Consider the following 23,186-nt stretch of genomic DNA (forward strand, 5'->3'; position numbering starts at 1 on the left):
AAGCCATCACCACCCTGAATCGTGGCATTTCATACCAATTATGGACTTGCAAGCCATCACCACCCTGAATCGTGGCATTTCATACCAATTATGGACTTGCAAGCCATCACCACCCTGAATCGTGGCATTTCATACCAATTATGGACTTGCAAGCCATCACCACCCTGAATCGTGGCATTTCATACCAATTATGGACTTGCAAGCCATCACCACCCTGAATCGTGGCATTTCATACCAATTATGGACTTGCAAGCCATCACCACCCTGAATCGTGGCATTTCATACCAATTATGGACTTGCAAGCCATCACCACCCTGAATCGTGGCATTTCATACCAATTATGGACTTGCAAGCCATCACCACCCTGAATCATGGCATTTCATACCAATTATGGACTTGCAAGCCATCACCACCCTGAATCGTGGCATTTCATACCAATTATGGACTTGCAAGCCATCACCACCCTGAATCGTGGCATTTCATACCAATTATGGACTTGCAAGCCATCACCACCCTGAATCGTGGCATTTCATACCAATTATGGACTTGCAAGCCATCACCACCCTGAATCGTGGCATTTCATACCAATTATGGACTTGCAAGCCATCACCACCCTGAATCGTGGCATTTCATACCAATTATGGACTTGCAAGCCATCACCACCCTGAATCGTGGCATTTCATACCAATTATGGACTTGCAAGCCATCACCACCCTGAATCATGGCATTTCATATCAATTATGGACTTGCAAGCCATCACCACCCTGAATCGTGGCATTTCATACCAATTATGGACTTGCAAGCCATCACCACCCTGAATCGTGGCATTTCATACCAATTATGGACTTGCAAGCCATCACCACCCTGAATCGTGGCATTTCATACCAATTATGGACTTGCAAGCCATCACCACCCTGAATCGTGGCATTTCATACCAATTATGGACTTGCAAGCCATCACCACCCTGAATCGTGGCATTTCATACCAATTATGGACTTGCAAGCCATCACCACCCTGAATCGTGGCATTTCATACCAATTATGGACTTGCAAGCCATCACCACCCTGAATCGTGGCATTTCATACCAATTATGGACTTGCAAGCCATCACCACCCTGAATCGTGGCATTTCATACCAATTATGGACTTGCAAGCCATCACCACCCTGAATCGTGGCATTTCATACCAATTATGGACTTGCAAGCCATCACCACCCTGAATCATGGCATTTCATATCAATTATGGACTTGCAAGCCATCACCACCCTGAATCGTGGCATTTCATACCAATTATGGACTTGCAAGCCATCACCACCCTGAATCGTGGCATTTCATACCAATTATGGACTTGCAAGCCATCACCACCCTGAATCGTGGCATTTCATACCAATTATGGACTTGCAGGCCATCACCACCCTGAATCATGGCATTTCATATCAATTATGGACTTGCAAGCCATCACCACCCTGAATCATGGCATTCCATACAAATTATGGACTTGCAGGCCATCACCACCCTGAATCATGGCATTTCATACCAATTATTGACTTGCAAGCCATCACCACCCTGAATCATGGCATTTCATACCAATTATGGACTTGCAAGCCATCACCACCCTGAATCATGGCATTTCATACCAATTATTGACTTGCAAGCCATCACCACCCTGAATCATGGCATTTCATACCAATTATGGACTTGCAAGCCATCACCACCCTGAATCATGGCATTTCATACCAATTATGGACTTGCAAGCCATCACCACCCTGAATCATGGCATTCCATACCAATTATGGACTTGCAGGCCATCACCACCCTGAATCATGGCATTTCATACCAATTATTGACTTGCAAGCCATCACCACCCTGAATCATGGCATTTCATACCAATTATGGACTTGCAAGCCATCACCACCCTGAATCATGGCATTTCATACCAATTATTGACTTGCAAGCCATCACCACCCTGAATCGTGGCATTTCATACCAATTATGGACTTGCAGGCCATCACCACCCTGAATCGTGGCATTTCATACCAATTATTGACTTGCAGGCCATCACCACCCTGAATCGTGGCATTCCATACCAATTATGGACTTGCAGGCCATCACCACCCTGAATCATGGCATTTCATACCAATTATTGACTTGCAAGCCATCACCACCCTGAATCGTGGCATTCCATACCAATTATGGACTTGCAAGCCATCACCACCCTGAATCATGGCATTTCATACCAATTATTGACTTGCAGGCCATCACCACCCTGAATCGTGGCATTCCATACCAATTATGGACTTGCAAGCCATCACCACCCTGAATCATGGCATTTCATACCAATTATGGACTTGCAAGCCATCACCACCATTTCCTACAAAGTATTGTGCAGAGGATATATTGTAATGTGTTGGAAGAAAATAGTAAACATTCAAGAAACCAAAGGTTGCAAGTGTAACTACATTTTAGGAGTGGCCAGTGTAATCATATAAGATACTCTGCAACATTTTTTGTTTGTAAGTTTCTTTCCATCTTTAAAAAGTGATTGGATATAATTTTCCTCTCCTGTTTAGGTCGAAGTCGAAACAACAAAGATAAATGTATGTTTCTATTATACATTGATGCTAATTCAGTCAACAATAGTAAAGGTAATAAGAAAGGAGAAAGCAATACTGGTCTTGCTATGGATTTTACTATTAAGGAACTGTATGCAATACAGGCCATTCAGTCAGAAAAGAATTTACTTCGACTTATAGTTGGGTAAGTCACTCTATACACAACTGTATCATGCTATTCATTCCACTCTATGCATAAATCTATCCCACGCTATCCATCACATTTTCCCATTCCATGCATAAATCTATCCCACGCTATCCATCACATTTTCCCATTCTGTCCATAACTCTATGACTCTATACATTACATTTTCCCACTCCATCCCTCATTCTATCCCATTCTATCCATCACACTTTCCCAGGCATATACATCATGATCAGTCTATCCCATTTTATCCATAAATCTATCACACTCTATCCATCACACTTCTCTATGCTAGTCAGCAATCTATGCAGTACCTGGTAATAACCATTCATCTCAACAGAATTTATTTTCAGATTCAGAAATTCTAAGGTAATGGCGTCCTGACAGAAATGAGGAAATGCACCATCAAATATACTAAATATACACACAGTTTGGTATACATTATGCCAACCTTACATTTTGAAATGATTAACACCTAGTAGCATATCAATATTACATACCTTACTGTTAGGTTCATGTTTCCATCTATAAATTATCTAAAACAGTTTAAAGCCGTTTTTGTATGTTGTTATTGCCAGGTCCATGTGTCCAGCTATTTATGGTCATGAAATGGTCAAAGCAGGTCTTATCCTTGGACTCTTTGGTGGCACACACAAATTTGTCAATGACAAAGTAGGTTTTTGGTTTTTAAAGTTACATCCATATTATTTCAAACAAGAAGGAAAATTTCAAAATCTATTGTACATGTTCCTATCAATAATGATTTGTTTCTATAAATGTTCTCTAACTTTCTATATTATGTACTTTGCTATTTTGTGACTAGAATCTATCTGAATGGAAACATGACAAATATATTCTGCAACTTTCTCTGTTTGTACTGTATTGTCATTTTCAGAAAGACATTATACATGTACATTCGATATGTCTGCATTACTTGCAATTTCTTGTATAGAATATAAACACTACAAATCTATTCCTTAATGTTATGTATTTGTTATTTTTTGTATAGAATCGAATACCTGTACGAGGGGATCCCCATATCTTGGTTGTAGGAGATCCAGGTCTTGGTAAAAGTCAGGTTGGTTTGTTTTGTGTTCATTTCTTCATGACATACATGTACACTACGTTTGTGGTTTGGAAAATGACTACTGGTCATAAGGCCCGAGAGGAGGTAGCTAAATGGTCCAAAATTGAACAGTTGCGAGGCAAAGTGCTAGATCTAGCACTTAATCATTTTTTGTCAAAGTGCTAAATCTAGCACTTTGTCAGTTTTCGCCGAAATGGCAGATCTAGCACTTTGCCAGAAAGCAACGAAGTACGGGACTGTAAACAATGAAGCGCCTCCAATGGCTGGATATAACGTGGTCATTCGCATCGAAGCGCCTCCAATGGCTGGATATAACGTGGTCATTCGCATCGAAGCGCCTCCAATGGCTCGATATAATGTGGTCATTCGCATCGATAAACGTCACATACATGCATCATGTCAGTAGTATGTCCATGTCTAACATGTCTCGCTGAGAGAAATCTTTTGCGGTTCCAATTCAACGAAATCGAAGGATACTCATTATTATTATTAGTGTTATGCATTATGCTTTTGAGCCCCCTCGATGTCAACTTACATTTTGCAAACGAAAAAACATCGACAGATAAGAATGAATTGGGAAATTTGGCTAGATTGTACATGTTGGCATTTGAAACATTTCTTGTTTGTGCAAATTCTAATTTTAAAGCATGAAGTAATTTAGGAAGGCTTGGCAATTTCTTCACAAACGATAGGCCATTTGACAGTCTAGATGTCAAATTAAAAGTTAACTTTTGTATTTCCTGTGCCAACACGTCATTATAAGACGCCGCCAATTATATGATGCAATCGCGAAACCAATGTTTACAATGGCAGTATTTCCATTTCCTTTGCAACATATTTGTGTAAAACTACTAGAAACATTACAGTATATTGACGTAAATTTTCGACAATTACAAATGATGTATGATGCATACCGATGTATGTGTTAGCAACACATGCGAATGTACTAAAAAGAAGTCCCCCAACACATATAAAAAAGACTTATTTTATTGAAGACAATATCACACACACACTACACAAATGCTGTTAATCATGCCAACTTTTATTAGCTCCGCTGTCAGCGAAAGCTGAAAGCGTAGCTTTAGGTATAGGTGGGTATTGAGGTATAGAGAGTAGAGTGAATCATAGGTGTCCGTCAAACTTTTATATTTTTACTATCTACTCCGGAAGTGACAGTCGGAATTCTTCGATATTTGGTGTGCATGTTCCCTGGGGGGAGGCTATTCAGATTTGTTCATGCCAAGTTGATCTGTGCCATTTTCAATTTTTTATGATTTTTTTTCATAAAATGTCATTTTCATCAACTCCTTGAAAACCTCTTATTAGATTGCTTTGATATCTGGCGTGTTGATGCGCAGGGGGTAGCTTACTCAGATTTGTTAATTTCAAGTCAGCACATCCTCATTTTTATTTTTTATGATTTTTTTTTTGTAATTTGAAAAAAAATGAATATGTTAATGAGCATAATGACCGACGCCATATTGGAAATCAGTCGACGAGACTTTAAGTAAACTGCCACTTTTCAAAAGACACTATTGACGTCAAACAAGCAATGTAATATGTGCTATAGTCATAATTCTACGCATTGGGCTCCCAAATGACAAGCGTTTGTTCGAAACAGGGTTGTAAACTTCAAATCCAATTCTGCACCTTTCTACATAATCAGCCAGTCCGCAACATCCTCATTTGCATACTCTATCCTGATTCGACCAGAAGCTGAAGGTGACCTCATTTGACCGAGCGATTTTCCACAGCAAGTATCTTGAGTATCAACACAGGACGTTCTTGGTACTCACTAAAATCACACTTCAGACCCACTATAAAAGTGTGATGTTTTCAGATAACATGTAACTTGTGGTTAATTCTATATTGTCGTGCAATTTGGAATGACAGTGAACCAGAATTCAGACAACTTGCGTAAGGAAGGGCATGCCAGGCATGCGGTTGAAGTTATGGCCGACAGTTCACATGTAAAGTTAAACGACATGAACGTGTCTTGCCTTTCCAAAATGCAAATATTTGGCAAGTAAAAATAATTAAAATAATTACAACTTTAATTTGGCTTCAGACTTTGTATTATGTTTTGCGTATCTTTCCCCGTTTTACATGTAAATCCGAAAGGGTTCTCTCTCATCATGTCATCAGTGTCAGTGATCATACCGCGCGGGGCTGCTTTGAGTACGAGCGAAGTGAGGCATGTTGAGGTATTTTGTTGAGAATTATAAATATTGCGAAATGTCAAGTACAAGGTTTAAATACAATGGAATGATGAAAAAAATGGCAGAGTCTGCTGACAGGCGCCGGTCACAAGAAACACTGTGAATTAAAATATCAGACGATGTATGTATTAATCGCCGACAATCCACCCGTATGCACGAGGGACTAACCCGGAAGCAAGTCGTTGTCAGCCATACGTTACAGTGGTAACATCGTCCGAGAAATCGCTGCGTTCAGAGTGTCATTATTCACAGAATTGTTGTTTTCGAGTGAAAACCCGTCTTGAATTGTATAACTCTAACAAATGAAGACATGTCAAGTTATATTTTGAAAGTTGTATCGCTAGTTTGAGACGATTTTCTCACGTACTATAGTACTATCGAGGCTTACTTGGAAGTAGTAGGACCTTACTCCAGTTCATCGGGAAGTTTAGCCAGTCCGATAATTCTTTCTGGTTTAGTTTACAACACTTTTGATCACGCAGATTTTTGTTGTTGTGATGAAAAGAAATAAAAAAAAAGATCATTTCAACCATTTCGTTGTGTTTTCTTTGTGAAAGGTAACCGAACATGAACGAGTGTTACCACTGTAACGTACGGCTGAGAATGACTCTCTTCCGGGTACTTGAGATTGTCGCCGTACGGAAACTAAGATGGCGATTAATACATTTCTTCCCTATATATATCTACCACAACTAGTACAAGTTGAATGTTGTTGACTTTGTAAATTTGTTAGAAAATTGAAATTCAAATTGCCTCAAAATTATTTTAGATCCCTAGTTTATTTCATTCATCATTAAAATTTTCCAGGGTTACAGCTGTAAGACACTGGAATTATTTATAGCCAACCTCAAAATCCTCTTTTTTTCTTTTTCTTGTGTGCATTTCCCAGTCATTTTTTTCTGAGATTTTGTGCAATTTTTCATAACAGTAGATTTTTGTCATAAAATGGTGACTATGGTATAAAAGTACAATACATTACCAACTTTTGTGTAAAATGTGTTTTATAGTGAGACATCATATGAAACCACTAACCACTTTATTGCATCGCTAAAACAAAACTGCATAGTGAAGAGCTGAAGACCTGAACCACTTCTACATGTCACCAAAATAAAAAATTAAATTAAAAAAAAAACAGCGGAGCTATTCTGACCGATAGGTCGCTTGTTTACAACACACTTCACTCAGATGATGTGTTAATAAACATCAAACATACATGTCTAGCGAAGTGCTAGATCTAGCACTTTGTCAAAAAAGTAGCTAAGTGCTAGATCTAGCACTTTGCCCCGCAACTGTTCCGATTTCGAATTCTTTGTTACATGTTGACAGGTAACAACATCTGCTGGTCCATACTCGGTACATATCTTTCGATACACTGAAATAAAAGAGTACAACGAATTGTTTAATATCCACTCTTTATTTTATCAAAATATTATCTGTTCTTACTATTGAAAATTTCCACTCACATTCAAAAAATAACTTGGAAGCAAATTTGGGGTTCGACCCGACAAATGGACCCTTAGAATTATAAGAGAATAAAAACAAAGATTTACTCGATGATACCAGTACCCTGTGAGCAGACAGCAGACAGCTGGCCATATGTACTGTGACACGGCTTGCAGTACATGTTCTCATTGTAGTACAGTAACTCGGTTTAACGAAAAAAGCACAAAAACAGAAAAAGAAAACCTCAAAATCACAATAAATGCTACAGTTATTGTAGCTTCTTGGCATACATAATTTACTCCAATGTTTAACTGGAAGCAAACGCTACAATCCTGTAACGTTAATAGATGGAAGCGATTCAGATCTGAATCGCCAAGTTGGGTGGATTTTTCTGCTAAATTACGCCTTACCTGCCAAAAAATTTGACATTTCCCAACTCTGTCATTAATTACGAAGCCTTTAAGACCCAAGAAATGTTCAGAGGTATCCCGTCAAAATCGGCAAAATTAGCAATGCATTTTGAAACAGGTAGTACGCTAACATCTCACTGACGTTTTCAGTGTGATCTCATCTATTTCAGTTTGCCCAGCAGGAATTGTAGTGTTTGCTTCCAATTACACATCAGAACTAAAAATACACAAAAACAAGAAAAAAATCCTCAAAATCACAACAAACACTACAATTGTTGCAGGTCTCTGCCAAGCAGTCTAGAATGATCACCATCTATTCTTGTTGTATTCTTTCTGCTGTTGGCATCTTTCTTGTTCTGTCTGTTTCGTCTTCTTCTTTGGAGGCTCATGACCGCATTCTAAATATCGTCACATACATAAAAGTTTTGTATACTTCGAACAATAAACTTTACAGTGATTATGGCAGAGACGCATGTGCTGGGTAAAATGAGTCTGAATGTCTAAGACGTTCTGATTAGTCAAGACACAAATAATTAGAGAAATTCAACCATTCATGTGATTTCTAACATAAAGTACTGGTATATGCTGTATACTACGCCATATGTAGACTTGATATCAACATTGGCAACAACACTAGCGAGCTAGCTCAGATGCTTGACAGGTTAATTTGTATACTATTATACCCTAGATGTTACAGGCCGTGTCAAACATTGCACCTAGAGGTGTGTGATATTTGTATACTATTATACCCTAGATGTTACAGGCCGTGTCAAACATTGCACCTAGAGGTGTGTGATATTTGTATACTATTATACCCTAGATGTTACAGGCCATGTCAAACATTGCACCTAGAGGTGTGTGATATTTGTACACTATTATACCCTAGATGTTACAGGCCGTGTCAAACATTGCACCTAGAGGTGTGTGATATTTGTATACTATTATACCCTAGATGTTACAGGCCGTGTCAAACATTGCACCTAGAGGTGTGTGATATTTGTATACTATTATACCCTAGATATTACAGGCCATGTCAAACATTGCACCTAGAGGTGTGTGATATTTGTACACTATTATACCCTAGATGTTACAGGCCTGTCAAACATTGCACCTAGAGGTGTGTGATATTTGTATACTATTATACCCTAGATATTACAGGCCATGTCAAACATTGCACCTAGAGGTGTGTGATATTTGTATACTATTATACCCTAGATATTACAGGCCATGTCAAACATTGCACCTAGAGGTGTGTGATATTTGTACACTATTATACCCTAGATGTTACAGGCCGTGTCAAACATTGCACCTAGAGGTGTGTGATATTTGTATACTATTATACCCTAGATGTTACAGGCCGTGTCAAACATTGCACCTAGAGGTGTGTGATATTTGTATACTATTATACCCTAGATGTTACAGGCTGTGTCAAACATTGCACCTAGAGGTGTGTGATATTTGTATACTATTATACCCTAGATGTTACAGGCTGTGTCAAACATTGCACCTAGAGGTGTGTGATATTTGTATACTATTATACCCTAGATGTTACAGGCCATGTCAAACATTGCACCTAGAGGTGTGTGATATTTGTATACTATTATACCCTAGATGTTACAGGCCGTGTCAAACATTGCACCTAGAGGTGTGTGATATTTGTATACTATTATACCCTAGATATTACAGGCCATGTCAAACATTGCACCTAGAGGTGTGTGATATTTGTATACTATTATACCCTGGATATTACAGGCCGTGTCAAACATTGCACCTAGAGGTGTGTGATATTTGTATACTATTATACCCTAGATGTTACAGGCCGTGTCAAACATTGCACCTAGAGGTGTGTGATATTTGTACACTATTATACCCTAGATGTTACAGGCCGTGTCAAACATTGCACCTAGAGGTGTGTGATATTTGTATACTATTATACCCTGGATATTACAGGCCGTGTCAAACATTGCACCTAGAGGTGTGTGATATTTGTATACTATTATACCCTAGATGTTACAGGCCGTGTCAAACATTGCACCTAGAGGTGTGTGATATTTGTATACTATTATACCCTAGATATTACAGGCCATGTCAAACATTGCACCTAGAGTTGTGTGATATTTGTATACTATTATACCCTAGATATTACAGGCCATGTCAAACATTGCACCTAGAGGTGTGTGATATTTGTATACTATTATACCCTAGATGTTACAGGCCGTGTCAAACATTGCACCTAGAGGTGTGTGATATTTGTATACTATTATACCCTAGATGTTACAGGCCGTGTCAAACATTGCACCTAGAGGTGTGTGATATTTGTATACTATTATACCCTAGATATTACAGGCCGTGTCAAACATTGCACCTAGAGGTGTGTGATATTTGTATACTATTATACCCTAGATGTTACAGGCCGTGTCAAACATTGCACCTAGAGGTGTGTACGTATGTGGTAACACAACTACTACATCAGGGTTAACTGTGACACTTACAAAGGATGGATCTTCAGGAGATTTTGCATTAGAAGCAGGAGCATTGGTTCTAGGAGACCAGGGTGAGTAAACACCTACTGATTTCAATTGTTGCACTTTATCATTGCATTGAATAATTTTTTGGGATGCAATTTTTTGGATGTATATGTGACAGGGGACGCATCATAAACAAAGGACAAACTTTCTGTTGGCCAACATACAGTTATCGTTGCCTTGTAAATTAGACAGTTATTTGTGTTCATTAGTCATTTAGTGTACATCTGAAATAATGTGCATGCAAATTAAGGATAGGCACCAATTTTGGCAGTTATGCATCATTGAGGACACACAATGAAAAAGGTAACCACAACCTCTGAATACAGTAAAAATGACAGGAAAAGCTTGGTAGATGGTATACATTTATTGTGTGTAGCAAAAACATTTGACTTAATATTTTAAACATTCCTCAAAGTGAACAGGTTTCTTAATAAAATTGGATTATTTGTTGTCAATATTATAGGCTGTTGTTGTATTGATGAGTTTGACAAGATGGGAAATCAACACCAAGCTTTGTTGGAAGCCATGGTAACTTATAACGTCTCTTTCTTTTGGGCAGTTTGCCAAATATATCTTGCAGCATTACTTCATGGTCTGTGATTTGAACAATAACCATACAAAGACAAGAATGAACCGTATAGTGTAAATGAATTGATTAGGAGAATTGATGATTTCAGTTCTAAATACAATATCCATACAACAGCTGCATAGAACTATCCTGATTTATTGTAGTAAGAATTTGATGATTGTGTGGTATATTAACAACTGAACTGCTTTGATGTGTATTGACTTTAGATTCTGTGTATTGATTTCTAGTTTATTAACTGATTTTTCAGTGTTTTGAATATGTTTTAAGGTGAGCTGTATGTAAGTAGAAATGTTAATACAGTGCTCTCTAAAATACTATGTTTACGGTGAGAGAAGCATTGAATGTCATTGTATATACAACATTATGTTGTGTATCGGTATGATAATAAAATGTCCACATTTCACTTATTGCAATGTAGGAGCAGCAAAGTATCAGTATTGCTAAGGCTGGAATAGTGTGTAGTTTACCAGCAAGGACATCTATATTAGCTGCAGCAAATCCAGTGGCTGGACACTATAACAAAGCCAAAACTGTCTCTGAAAATCTCAAGTGAGTTACAAACAAAGCTTACCTGTGGTTAAATAAATGGTGTCACAAACAAGGTTTAATGCTAGTGGTTAAAATACATGTAATGATTTTAAAGCTCAAGATGAAATGAATTATCAAAATTTGAATGACCACTAAACCGATGGTGCTAAAATGTTCAGTGGATTTGAGGACACAGATGGGGGATGGTGGGTTAGACATTGTGTAGTGCACTTTTGTGAAGTCCACCACAAGATTGTAGTCGCAAACATTAAATGAAAGCAATTTTTGCAGGATTTTGATAAAGTACCACAAAATCTATTCTCTGGTCTCTGAGATACAGACATTATTGTTGTCATCTACAGGATGGGTAGTGCACTGTTATCTCGTTTTGATCTTGTATTTATCTTACTGGATAAAGCTGATGAAGAAATGGATTGCATGCTTTCAGAACATGTGATGGCTTTACATGCTGGTGGCAGAAGGTAAGATATGAAATGATATATAGTACATTAAATACAGACACAGCTTATAGCTCCTAGTGACACTTTGAAGACTTGCTTCATTCTCAAATTGGTAAATATTATTTGATATTAGAACACTCATTTTTCTGGTTCTGAACAGGCCAATTGGACAAGCAAGAGTTGACAGGAACACTGCTTCATCTCAAAATGATGTATTTAGACAATTATGGGAGGAAGAGAAACCTATGTCAGAGAGATTGAAGGTGAGAGTACAGTCCCTCTATATCACTGATAGAGAGGGTGAGAGTACAGTCCCTCTATATCATGGATAGAGGGGGTGAGAGTACAGTTCCTCTATATCACTGATAGAGAGGGTAAGAGTACAGTTCCTCTATATCGTGTATAGAGGGGGTGAGAGTACAGTTCCTCTATATCACGGATAGAGAGGGTAAGAGTACAGTTCCTCTATATCGTGGATAGAGGGGGTAAGAGTACAGTTCCTCTATATCACTGATAGAGAGGGTGAGAGTACAGTTCCTCTATATCATGGATAGAGAGGGTGAGAGTACAGTTCCTCTATATCATGGATAGAGGGGGTGAGAGTACAGTTCCTCTATATCACTGATAGAGAGGGTAAGAGTACAGTTCCTCTATATCGTGGATAGAGGGGGTAAGAGTACAGTTCCTCTATATCACTGATAGAGAGGGTGAGAGTACAGTTCCTCTATATCATGGATAGAGAGGGTGAGAGTACAGTTCCTCTATATCATGGATAGAGGGGGTGAGAGTACAGTTCCTCTATATCACTGATAGAGAGGGTAAGAGTACAGTTCCTCTATATCGTGGATAGAGGGGGTGAGAGTACAGTTCCTCTATATCACGGATAGAGAGGGTAAGAGTACAGTTCCTCTATATCGTGGATAGAGGGGGTGAGAGTACAGTTCCTCTATATCGTGGATAGAGGGGGTGAGAGTACAGTTCCTCTATATCACTGATAGAGAGGGTGAGAGTACAGTTCCTCTATATCATGGATAGAGGGGGTGAGAGTACAGTTCCTCTATATCACTGATAGAGGGGGTGAGAGTACAGTTCCTCTATATCACTGATAGAGGGGGTGAGAGTACAGTTCCTCTATATCACTGATAGAGAGGGTGAGAGTACAATTCCTCTATATCATGGATAGAGGGGATGAGAGTACAGTTCCTCTATATCACTGATAGAGGGGGTGAGAGTACAGTTCCTCTATATCACTGATAGAGAGGGTGAGAGTACAGTTCCTCTATATCACTGATAGAGAGGGTGAGAGTACAGTTCCTCTATATCATGGATAGAGGGGGTGAGAGTACAGTTCCTCTATATCACTGATAGAGGGGGTGAGAGTACAGTTCCTCTATATCACTGATAGAGAGGGTGAGAGTACAGTTCCTCTATATCACTGATAGAGAGGGTGAGAGTACAGTTCCTCTATATCATGGATAGAGGGGGTGAGAGTACAGTTCCTCTATATCACGGATAGAGGGGGTGAGAGTCTGTCTACCTTGTAAAGCAACAGCATCAGACAATATATATCCATGCAATATCCAATAGTGAGGTTAAGGTGAATGTGAGAATTATGTTTTGATTGGTCAGGGATATCTGGTCAAAAAGCCAGAGTAGCAGTAACTTTTAGACTTAAACCCCAATATTTGAATCCAACAGTCTTAGATTACCACTACCGATATCTTATCAATGGAACCATAGGAACTAAATATGATCACTGACTTTTCTATAGCTCTGTCAGTCTTATAGATTACCACTACCGGTATCTTATCAATGGAACCATAGGAACTAAATATGATCACTGACTTTTCTATAGCTCTGTCAGTCAACTGTTTTTCAGACCCAAATATTAATCCTAATCTGACTATTTAATTAGCCTAAATATTGAATTACTAAGTAGTACACTGTCATATTTATGATTATATTGATGTCTGGATATCAGCTAGTTTTTTTATTTATTGGTGATTTTGTCACGATAAGTAGACCACTGTACCTTTGTGATAGAGGGATTTTGATTTGACATAGAGCAATGTATCTAATCTATACTCTGATGTGTTTGTTTATAGATTGGACAAAGTGAATCTTATGATCCAGTTCCTCATCAATTATTACGTAAATATGTTGGATATGCAAGAAAGTATGTACATCCTAAACTGACTGCTGAAGCTGCCAGTGTCCTGCAGGTATTAAATCTAGATGACTTCATAGCATAGCTGAATGCATTGTCTGTTTCAGATCAGTATTAACAGTTTTACCAGCAAGTTACAATAATGTTAAATAGTGTCCAGCCATCCCTTTGAAATTAATCCACACATCCAAGGAATGGTGTTTGTGAATGATGAAATTGGCTCACTTGGATTTACCACGACTACCTGCAGTGACAAGCACCAAAATGCTGATGTGGCTTATGTCAGGATATTTGGGTAATTTCAAAAGGAAGCTCTAAAATTGTATCCTCCAATATACTGTCAATCATTTGATTCTGAATGGATTTTTGTTTGGTATTCTCTCTAGAAGTTCTACCTAGAGTTACGCAAACAACGGCAAGGTCCTGATAGTACTCCAATCACAACACGACAACTTGAATCCCTGATTAGACTGACAGAAGCTAGAGCAAGACTTGAACTACGAGAAAAAGCTACAGAGAAAGACGCTGAAGATGTAGTGGAGATTATGAAATACAGGTGAATAATTATTGTCTTACTGAATATTGTAGAAATTAGTATGAAATACATGTCAACGATAGCAGTGTTGTAGATAATATATATGTAGGAATAGATAGTCATCAAACTGATGTAGGTGGTCACAGATTTGAGGGTGCGCATGAGGCGGTGCGATGCACCACTAGGGCATGGGTTTGGGTGGCGGAGGCACTAGAACTTTTCACTAAATATGACTGTTTTCAGTCCAAATACATTATCAATAAACATTTACTTACCCAAAGCTTATTCCTAGTCAGATGATTTTGTATATGGTGGCACAGAGCTATGAGTACTCTATCTAGAACTACTCACAGACAGCAGTGTATGGTGGCACAGAGCTATGAGTACTCTATCTAGAACTACTCACAGACAACAGTGTATGGTGGCACAGAGCTATGAGTACTCTATCTAGAACTACTCACAGACAACAGTGTATGGTGGCGCAGAGCTATGAGTACTCTATCTAGAACTACTCACAGACAGCAGTGTATGGTGGCACAGAGCTATGAGTACTCTATCTAGAACTACTCACAGACAGCAGTGTATGGTGGCACAGAGCTATGAGTACTCTATCTAGAACTACTCACAGACAACAGTGTATGGTGGCACATAGCTATGAGTACTCTATCTAGAACTACCCACAGACAATAGTGTATGGTGGCACAGAGCTATGAGTACTCTATCTAGAACTACTCACAGACAACAGTGTATGGTGGCACAGAGCTATGAGTACTCTATCTAGAACTACTCACAGACAACAGTGTATGGTGGCGCAGAGCTATGAGTACTCTATCTAGAACTACCCACAGACAATAGTGTATGGTGGCACATAGCTATGAGTACTCTATCTAGAACTACTCACAGACAACAGTGTATGGTGGCACAGAGCTATGAGTACTCTATCTAGAACTACTCACAGACAACAGTGTATGGGGGCACATAGCTATGAGTACTCTATCTAGAACTACTCACAGACAACAGTGTATGGGGGCACATAGCTATGAGTACTCTATCTAGAACTACTCACATACAGCAGTGAGTGGCACATAGCTATGAGTACTCTATCTAGAACTACTCACATACAGCAGTGAGTGGCACATAGCTATGGGTACTCTATCTAGAACTACTCACATACAGCAGTGAGTGGCACATAGCTATGAGTACTCTATCTAGAACTACTCACAGACAGCAGTGAGTGGCACATAGCTATGGGTACTCTATCTAGAACTACTCACAGACAGCAGTGTATGGTGGCACATAGCTATGAGTACTCTATCTAGAACTACTCACAGACAGCAGTGAGTGGCACATAGCTATGAGTACTCTATCTAGAACTACTCACAGACAGCAGTGTATGGTGGCACAGAGCTATGAGTACTCTATCTAGAACTACCCACAGACAATAGTGTATGGTGGCACATAGCTATGAGTATGAGTACTCTATCTAGAACTACTCACAGACAGAAGTGTATGGTGGCACATAGCTATGGGTACTCTATCTAGAACTACCCACAGACAATAGTGTATGGTGGCACATAGCTATGAGTATGAGTACTCTATCTAGAACTACTCACAGACAGCAGTGAGTGGCACATAGCTATGAGTACTCTATCTAGAACTACTCACAGACAGCAGTGTATGGTGGCACATAGCTATGAGTATGAGTACTCTATCTAGAACTACTCACAGACAGCAGTGAGTGGCACATAGCTATGAGTACTCTATCTAGAACTACTCACAGACAGCAGTGAGTGGCACATAGCTATGAGTACTCTATCTAGAACTACTCACAGACAGCAGTGAGTGGCACATAGCTATGAGTACTCTATCTAGAACTACTCACAGACAGCAGTGAGTGGCTCATAGCTATGAGTACTCTATCTAGAACTACTCACAGACAGCAGTGTATGGTGGCACATAGCTATGAGAACTCTATCTAGAACTACTCACAGACAGCAATGTATAGTGGCACATAGCTATGAGTATTAATTCTGTTGTAAACTACTGTATGTAGGTGTTAGAGGAACAAACCCTGGCCGTCTAGTGGTAAACATCAAAATTGAAATCATTAATCTTTTTCCCCAACAGCATGTTAGATACATACAGTGATGAGTTTGGTTTGTTGGACTTCCAACGTTCACAGCATGGCTCTGGAATGAGTTCAAGGTCACAAGTGAGTAGATGAAGGTGTCATTTGTGTGTTGCCTTTATTTTATGATTTCTGTCCTCAGAATATTATCCAGCTAACCAAAAATGTTCATCAGCTTGGTAGACAATGAATTATAAAGATGATAACACACCAGCAGTTTAACTTAATAAACAGCATTGAATTTTTGTTATTCAACATCCTGACATCCTTTGCACAGAAAGTTAATCCACTTTATGCACTGAGCTGTCTTAATGTATTGATTGGTTTGTATCTTTACAGTCCAAGAAGTTCATAGCAGTTCTGAACAGAGTGGCAGAACAGACTTACAATTCACTATTTACAGTTCAACAAATGAGACAAATAGCAAGGGTTAGTCAATTTATCACTCTTTACTAACTCTATAGTAGGAAGGCTTAAATCTTTGCTCCCAATTAAAGGGGTGTACTAAGGACTGTTAACCTGTTCACCTCGCCATACATGTACATGTATACATCTTATTTTTTCTAAAAATGCAGGGTAAAGTTATTTCAAATCTTGTTGAAAGATTGTATAACAAGCCATAAAGTATAACTCCTACATGTTTACTCTACAATGTCTATAGAAATAAAGAACAATTTTCCTGCAGTACAACATATCCCCAACACACACTACAATATCTTACCCACAATTCTCTCTGATTTGTATGCATGGAGGTTCCTTATTTTATAACTTCTTCATTAACCCATGTTTGTCAACATTTTAAGCATAGTAATTACATTTAATTAATATGTAACAAAAGTATGCTTAGGAATCAAAAATAAAGTTATACGTTTTGCGTAAAAATGTACTAACAACTAAATGAAACATGGACTAAATGAATAAAACACTTCTCAATGTCAAAGTATCACTAACTTGGGTAGACAGTGTGTATGGCGAGTTTTAGTATGTAAATTTCTTTTGTCATACCTATTCAAATAAATCTATATCTTTGGCAAAGTCATAACAGATGCAAAATGTTTTCCTTAGTTTCGTGGAAAATATTTTGCATGTTTTTCAAGGAAATCTGTTGGCAAATTTCTAAAATTGCTTTCTCCTCCTATCAGTACAATAAATCATTGATACTGGAACCAATGAAAATATGGATTCAGAAACTCATCAGTGTCAATTATACGCTTCACAAATGACGAAAATATTCTTACAAATCCCAGTACACAGGTGAGATTAGTCTTACTTCAAGGAGATGATGTCCAACAGTACAAATCAGAGAGAGTTGTGGGTAAAATATTGTACAGTGCAACACTACGTGTGTGGTGTGGTTAGTTGATTCTGAAATATGTATGAATATATGACACAAATCATAGAATGTACCATAGAGCGCATGTCTTTCAAGTTGTTTTAAGAATTCATTTTTGTGATTATGGAATTTAATTCTAGAAATAACCCAGACAAGTGTTTTACCACTTACCCCGGTATATCTTAGAAATGACCCAGACAAGTGTTTTACCACTTATCTCCTATGTAATTTTATGCTTGTTTTTACAGGAAGCTGGTATTGTTATTCCAGACTTTGAAAACTTCATAGCATCTCTCAACAATCAAAGTTATTTGCTTAAGAAGGGGCCAAGAATGTATCAGTTACAGACAGCCAACTACTAATACATTAATTCAGAGGTAGTCTGGATTCCAACATGGTATTGAGTCATCTCTAAGCCCTTCTGGTCAAATGAAAAATCACAAACCGAAAGTTGGATTGAGGTATACCTTTGGTAAAGATGTGTTCAGAATCCAACCCAATGGCTAGCCTCTAGACTAACTGACCCAATGGCTAGCCTCTAGACTCACTGACCCAATGGCTAGCCTATAGACTAACTGACACAATGGCTAGCCTCTAGACTAACTGACCCAATGGCTAGCCTATAGACTAACTTACACAATGGCTAGCCTCTAGACTAACTGACCCAATGGCTAGCCTATAGACTAACTGACCCAATGGCTAGCCTCTAGACTAACTGACCCAATGGCTAGCCTCTAGACTAACTTACACAATGGCTAGCCTCTAGACTAACTGACCCAATGGCTAGCCTCTAGACTAACTGACCCAATGGCTAGCCTCTAGACTAACTGACCCAATGGCTAGCCTCTAGACTAACTGACCCAATGGCTAGCCTATAGACTAACTGACCCAATCTCTAGACTAACTGACCCAATGGCTAGCCTCTAGACTAACTTACACAATGGCTAGCCTCTAGACTAACTGACCCAATTTCTAGCCTATAGACTAACTGACCCAATGGCTAGCCTCTAGACTAACTGACCCAATGGCTAGCCTCTAGACTAACTGATCCAATGGCTAGCCTCTAGACCAACTGACCCAATGGCTAGCCTATAGACTAACTGACCCAATGGCTAGCCTCTAGACTAACTGACCCAATGGCTAGCCTCTAGACTAACTGACCCAATGGCTAGCCTCTAGACTAACTGACCCAATGGCTAGCCTCTAGACTAACTGACCCAATGTCTAGCCTCTAGACTAACTGACCCAATGGCTAGCCGCTAGACTAACTGACCCAATGGCTAGCCTCTAGACTAACTGACCCAATGGCTAGCCTCTAGACTAACTGACCCAATGGCTAGCCTCTAGACTAACTGACCCAATGGCTAGCCTCTAGACTAACTGACCCAATGGCTAGCCTCTAGACTAACTGACCCAATGGCTAGCCTATAGACTAACTGACCCAATGGCTAGCCTCAAGACTAACTGACCCAATGGCTAGCCTCTAGACTAACTGACCCAATGTCTAGCCTCTAGACTAACTGACCCAATGGCTAGCCTCAAGACTAACTGACCCAATGGCTAGCCTCTAGACTAACTGACCCAATGGCTAGCCTCTAGACTAACTGACCCAATGTCTAGCCTCTAGACTAACTGACCCAATGGCTAGCCTCAAGACTAACTGACCCAATGGCTAGCCTCTAGACTAACTGATAGGGGACCAAGAGTACAAATTACAGACAACAACTAGGCTTTTAAAAGCAGTTATACTCCTTTCCGACTCTTCCCCATTGTTTCAACCGTGCTCTTGATTTCATTTAGCGGACACTTTTTCAGTTAACAAGACACTTTTAGTTACACAAAGAAAGTGTCTAAATACTATTAATCCATGAAAGAAACTGTCCGCTAACATTTTAACCTCATGAAGGAAACTGTCCGCAGCTTGTTAATCATTTCTATGGCACTGTCCCCACCTTGTCACTGTTACAATGCAATCAACATGTGCTGCCGAGTCTAATTCTGCACCTGTCATTCTGTAAAGTGTGCATAAAAAATCGACCTTACCTTGGACGGTCTGGAACACAGTACTTCTAGTTCTGTACCAATATCAAACATTGTAAGGTATTTCTAATTGTACATAGTGGTATACATATAAAACATTTTGAAATATTTCCATGATTTGGATATATATAGTAGAGATAGTTTGATGATTGAAATACCTGGTATTACTTAAAAACAACTTAAAATAACATCGAAGCACATTTTCAGCAAAAATATTTTTTTTGTGCATCTCAAGACTTTTTTGAAGACACCAAAACTTGAAAATATTTACTTTACAGTTTGTGATAATTTGTAACTTTTACTTGAATGTATACATATGTGACTTGCGTACATAATTACATTGTTTTTATTTTGATAAGTGTTAAGCAATAGCTGATATTGTTCATCATTGAATACATATTGTGAAAACTAATAAATATTGTTTTGTCAAGTATGTAAAGAAATATTCCTTGTTATAGCTTGTTTCATACAACATACATATAAAAGTGTTGTGGATACTGTTTATTCAAACTACTTTTTAAAACATGTTTAGTTGATAAAATGCTTGTTATCTCAAAACTGGATTGAACAATAGAATATACTACCAAGGTAAATATGTATAGACTGCCCATAGTGACTAGTTCTTTGAAATAAATGCTATTATTATTAAAGTGAAATGTTTGTTGTTGGTAACGTCATTTCTCTTAAACTGAGTTTACTTCAAGAGTGTTTATCTAGCACAGCTGAAGTGAGATTTCTGTCTCTGTTATAGGTATAATAGTGTGTATGAATGCGAGTGTGTGTGTGTGTGAGTGAATGTGAATGGGTGAATGTATCTGAGTGTGTGCGTGAATGTGAGGGAGGGATTGGGTGAATGAAATCTATTCCACTATTTTCTGTGACTGTTAGAACATTAGATATTTCGTATGGTAAAATTTATGAATTCATTTCCAAAGAAACATTATCAAGTCACTGAACTGCTTTTCATGTTGTTGGAGAGAAACAAGGAATATTGAAGCTCCTGATTTAAATCAGTTGTCGTTGGGTTTTTCAACAATTCATGGAAATAGTTGTAGCAATACTCTAGAATAAAGGACTTTAATGTAGGCCCCTATTGTAAAACAATTGCCACAAATCTGTCGGGTTTTGTTTACCTCAATATAGGTTTTTCAGTAGATTTAGAAAGAAAGAAAATTCGTTTTGCTCAAAAGGCTTCTATTGTAAATGGAGAAGCCCGTACAATATCATAAGATTAAGTACTAATATCTCAATATAGTTGTTGAAGACAGTTGTTGGAGTTTGACATTTCTATTTCACCAGAGTAGTAGATTTAAGAACAAACAGGAAAGTGAATTTTACATGACATCCTAGCATTGTGGTTTTTTTTTCTGTGTTTGATTTTTTCCGTCTGCCTGGTAGGTGTTTGTGAATTACAGCAAACAATATTGAATTGATGGAGCCTAAATGTAGGTGATGTGTGTTTTGTTTATTTTCTTTTCTTCTCTTGACAGACATATCATGTATACCTGATAATCTAACAGGTGTAGTGCTAGTGTCATGGGTTTTTCCGTTATCAAACATTAAGCAAAAAAAAATAATTGTTTGGTTCTGGTAACCCGACCCTACCCGATCTAGTTTTTCACCGCCAACCCTCAACTTTTTTTAGGGTAATTCAAGAATATTGAAAAATTGAAAAACTTTGTAAAGTCGTGACAGAAATAGTGAGATTTGATGACATCATCATCTTGTGATCAAAAACAACATGGCAGAATACAGTATAGCACACAATGTCTTCTGCATAGAGTACAGTGTGATCAAAACAACATGGCAGAATACAGTATAGCACACAATGTCTTCTGCGTAAAGTACAGAAAGTGTGAACACATCGATGAGAAATCTCTGTTGACCTTGACGTAACCTACATAATTCCTGTTTTGAAATTGGACGTTTCAGAACACACCTTTTTTTTACCTTATGGAGTAAGTGTTGGCACCTCAACCATTTACTGTTTGTCAAATTATAGCAAATTGCATGATTGAGAAACTACTTGCCCTGATGGAATGCTGCATGATTGAGAAACTACTTGCCCTGATGGAATGCTGCATGATTGAGAAACTACTTACCCTGATGGAATGCTGCATGATTGAGAAACTACTTGCCCTGATGGAATGCTGCATGATTGAGAAACTACTTACCCTGATGGAATGCTGCATGATTGAGAAACTACTTACCCTGATGGAATGCTGCATGATTGAGAAACTACTTACCCTGATGGAATGCTGCATGATTGAGAAACTACTTACCCTGATGGAATGCTGCATGATTGAGAAACTACTTGCCCTGATGGAATGCTGCATGATTGAGAAACTACTTACCCTGATGGAATGCTGCATGATTGAGAAACTACTTGCCCTGATGGAATGCTGCATGATTGAGAAACTACTTGCCTTGATGGAATGCTGCATGATTGAGAAACTACTTACCCTGATGGAATGCTGCATGATTGAGAAACTACTTACCCTGATGGAATGCTGACCTGATAAATTGTTTATACATGTAGGCTTAGTAGAGCAAGATTGCAGAATCATCGATGCTGAGAGCTTATGAAAAATCTAATGTCATTTGACCTCTAAGGTCATGTCACGGTCAAATCTAATGGTACCAGCAGAATGTCATGCGCGGGTCAACATCAATCAAAGTTCTGTGTTATAAATAAAACTATTTGTAAGGTCAGAAAACCTTGGAAGTTTGCAACAGCAACAGAACCCACCCTTGCTAGTGTACATTCCAACCCCTTCACCAGGCCAGTACCAGCAAGGAACCCACTCTTACTAGTGTACACCCCAACCCCTTCACCAGGCCAGTACCAGCAAGGAACCCACACTTACTAGTGTACACCCCAACCCCTTCACCAGGCCTGTACCAGCAACGGAACCCACTCTTACTAGTGTACACCCCAACCCCTTTACCAGGCCTGTACCAGC

The 23,186-nt window shown here is 38.7% G+C and overlaps 1 protein-coding gene across 1 annotated transcript in view; it reads left to right on the plus strand.

The window, feature by feature from the left end:
- The window catches only part of LOC144453529 (DNA helicase MCM8-like), a gene marked incomplete at its 5' end in the record, with an annotated part of 35,542 nt that extends 16,820 nt beyond the window's left edge, over positions 1 to 18,722 (plus strand). The window contains 13 exons of the mRNA XM_078144843.1: positions 2,569 to 2,755; positions 3,334 to 3,427; positions 3,765 to 3,833; positions 10,318 to 10,468; positions 10,906 to 10,970; positions 11,450 to 11,580; positions 11,922 to 12,041; positions 12,181 to 12,283; positions 14,126 to 14,242; positions 14,574 to 14,743; positions 16,850 to 16,934; positions 17,190 to 17,279; positions 18,432 to 18,722. Coding sequence (XP_078000969.1) covers positions 2,569 to 2,755; positions 3,334 to 3,427; positions 3,765 to 3,833; positions 10,318 to 10,468; positions 10,906 to 10,970; positions 11,450 to 11,580; positions 11,922 to 12,041; positions 12,181 to 12,283; positions 14,126 to 14,242; positions 14,574 to 14,743; positions 16,850 to 16,934; positions 17,190 to 17,279; positions 18,432 to 18,545 — 1,496 coding nt within the window. The remainder of the gene's footprint in view (positions 1 to 2,568; positions 2,756 to 3,333; positions 3,428 to 3,764; positions 3,834 to 10,317; positions 10,469 to 10,905; positions 10,971 to 11,449; positions 11,581 to 11,921; positions 12,042 to 12,180; positions 12,284 to 14,125; positions 14,243 to 14,573; positions 14,744 to 16,849; positions 16,935 to 17,189; positions 17,280 to 18,431) is intronic.
- Between the last annotated feature and the right edge of the window lie 4,464 nt (positions 18,723 to 23,186).

The sequence above is a fragment of the Glandiceps talaboti genome, chromosome 2 (genome assembly GCF_964340395.1).
Source record: "Glandiceps talaboti chromosome 2, keGlaTala1.1, whole genome shotgun sequence".
NCBI lineage: Eukaryota > Metazoa > Hemichordata > Enteropneusta > Spengelidae > Glandiceps > Glandiceps talaboti.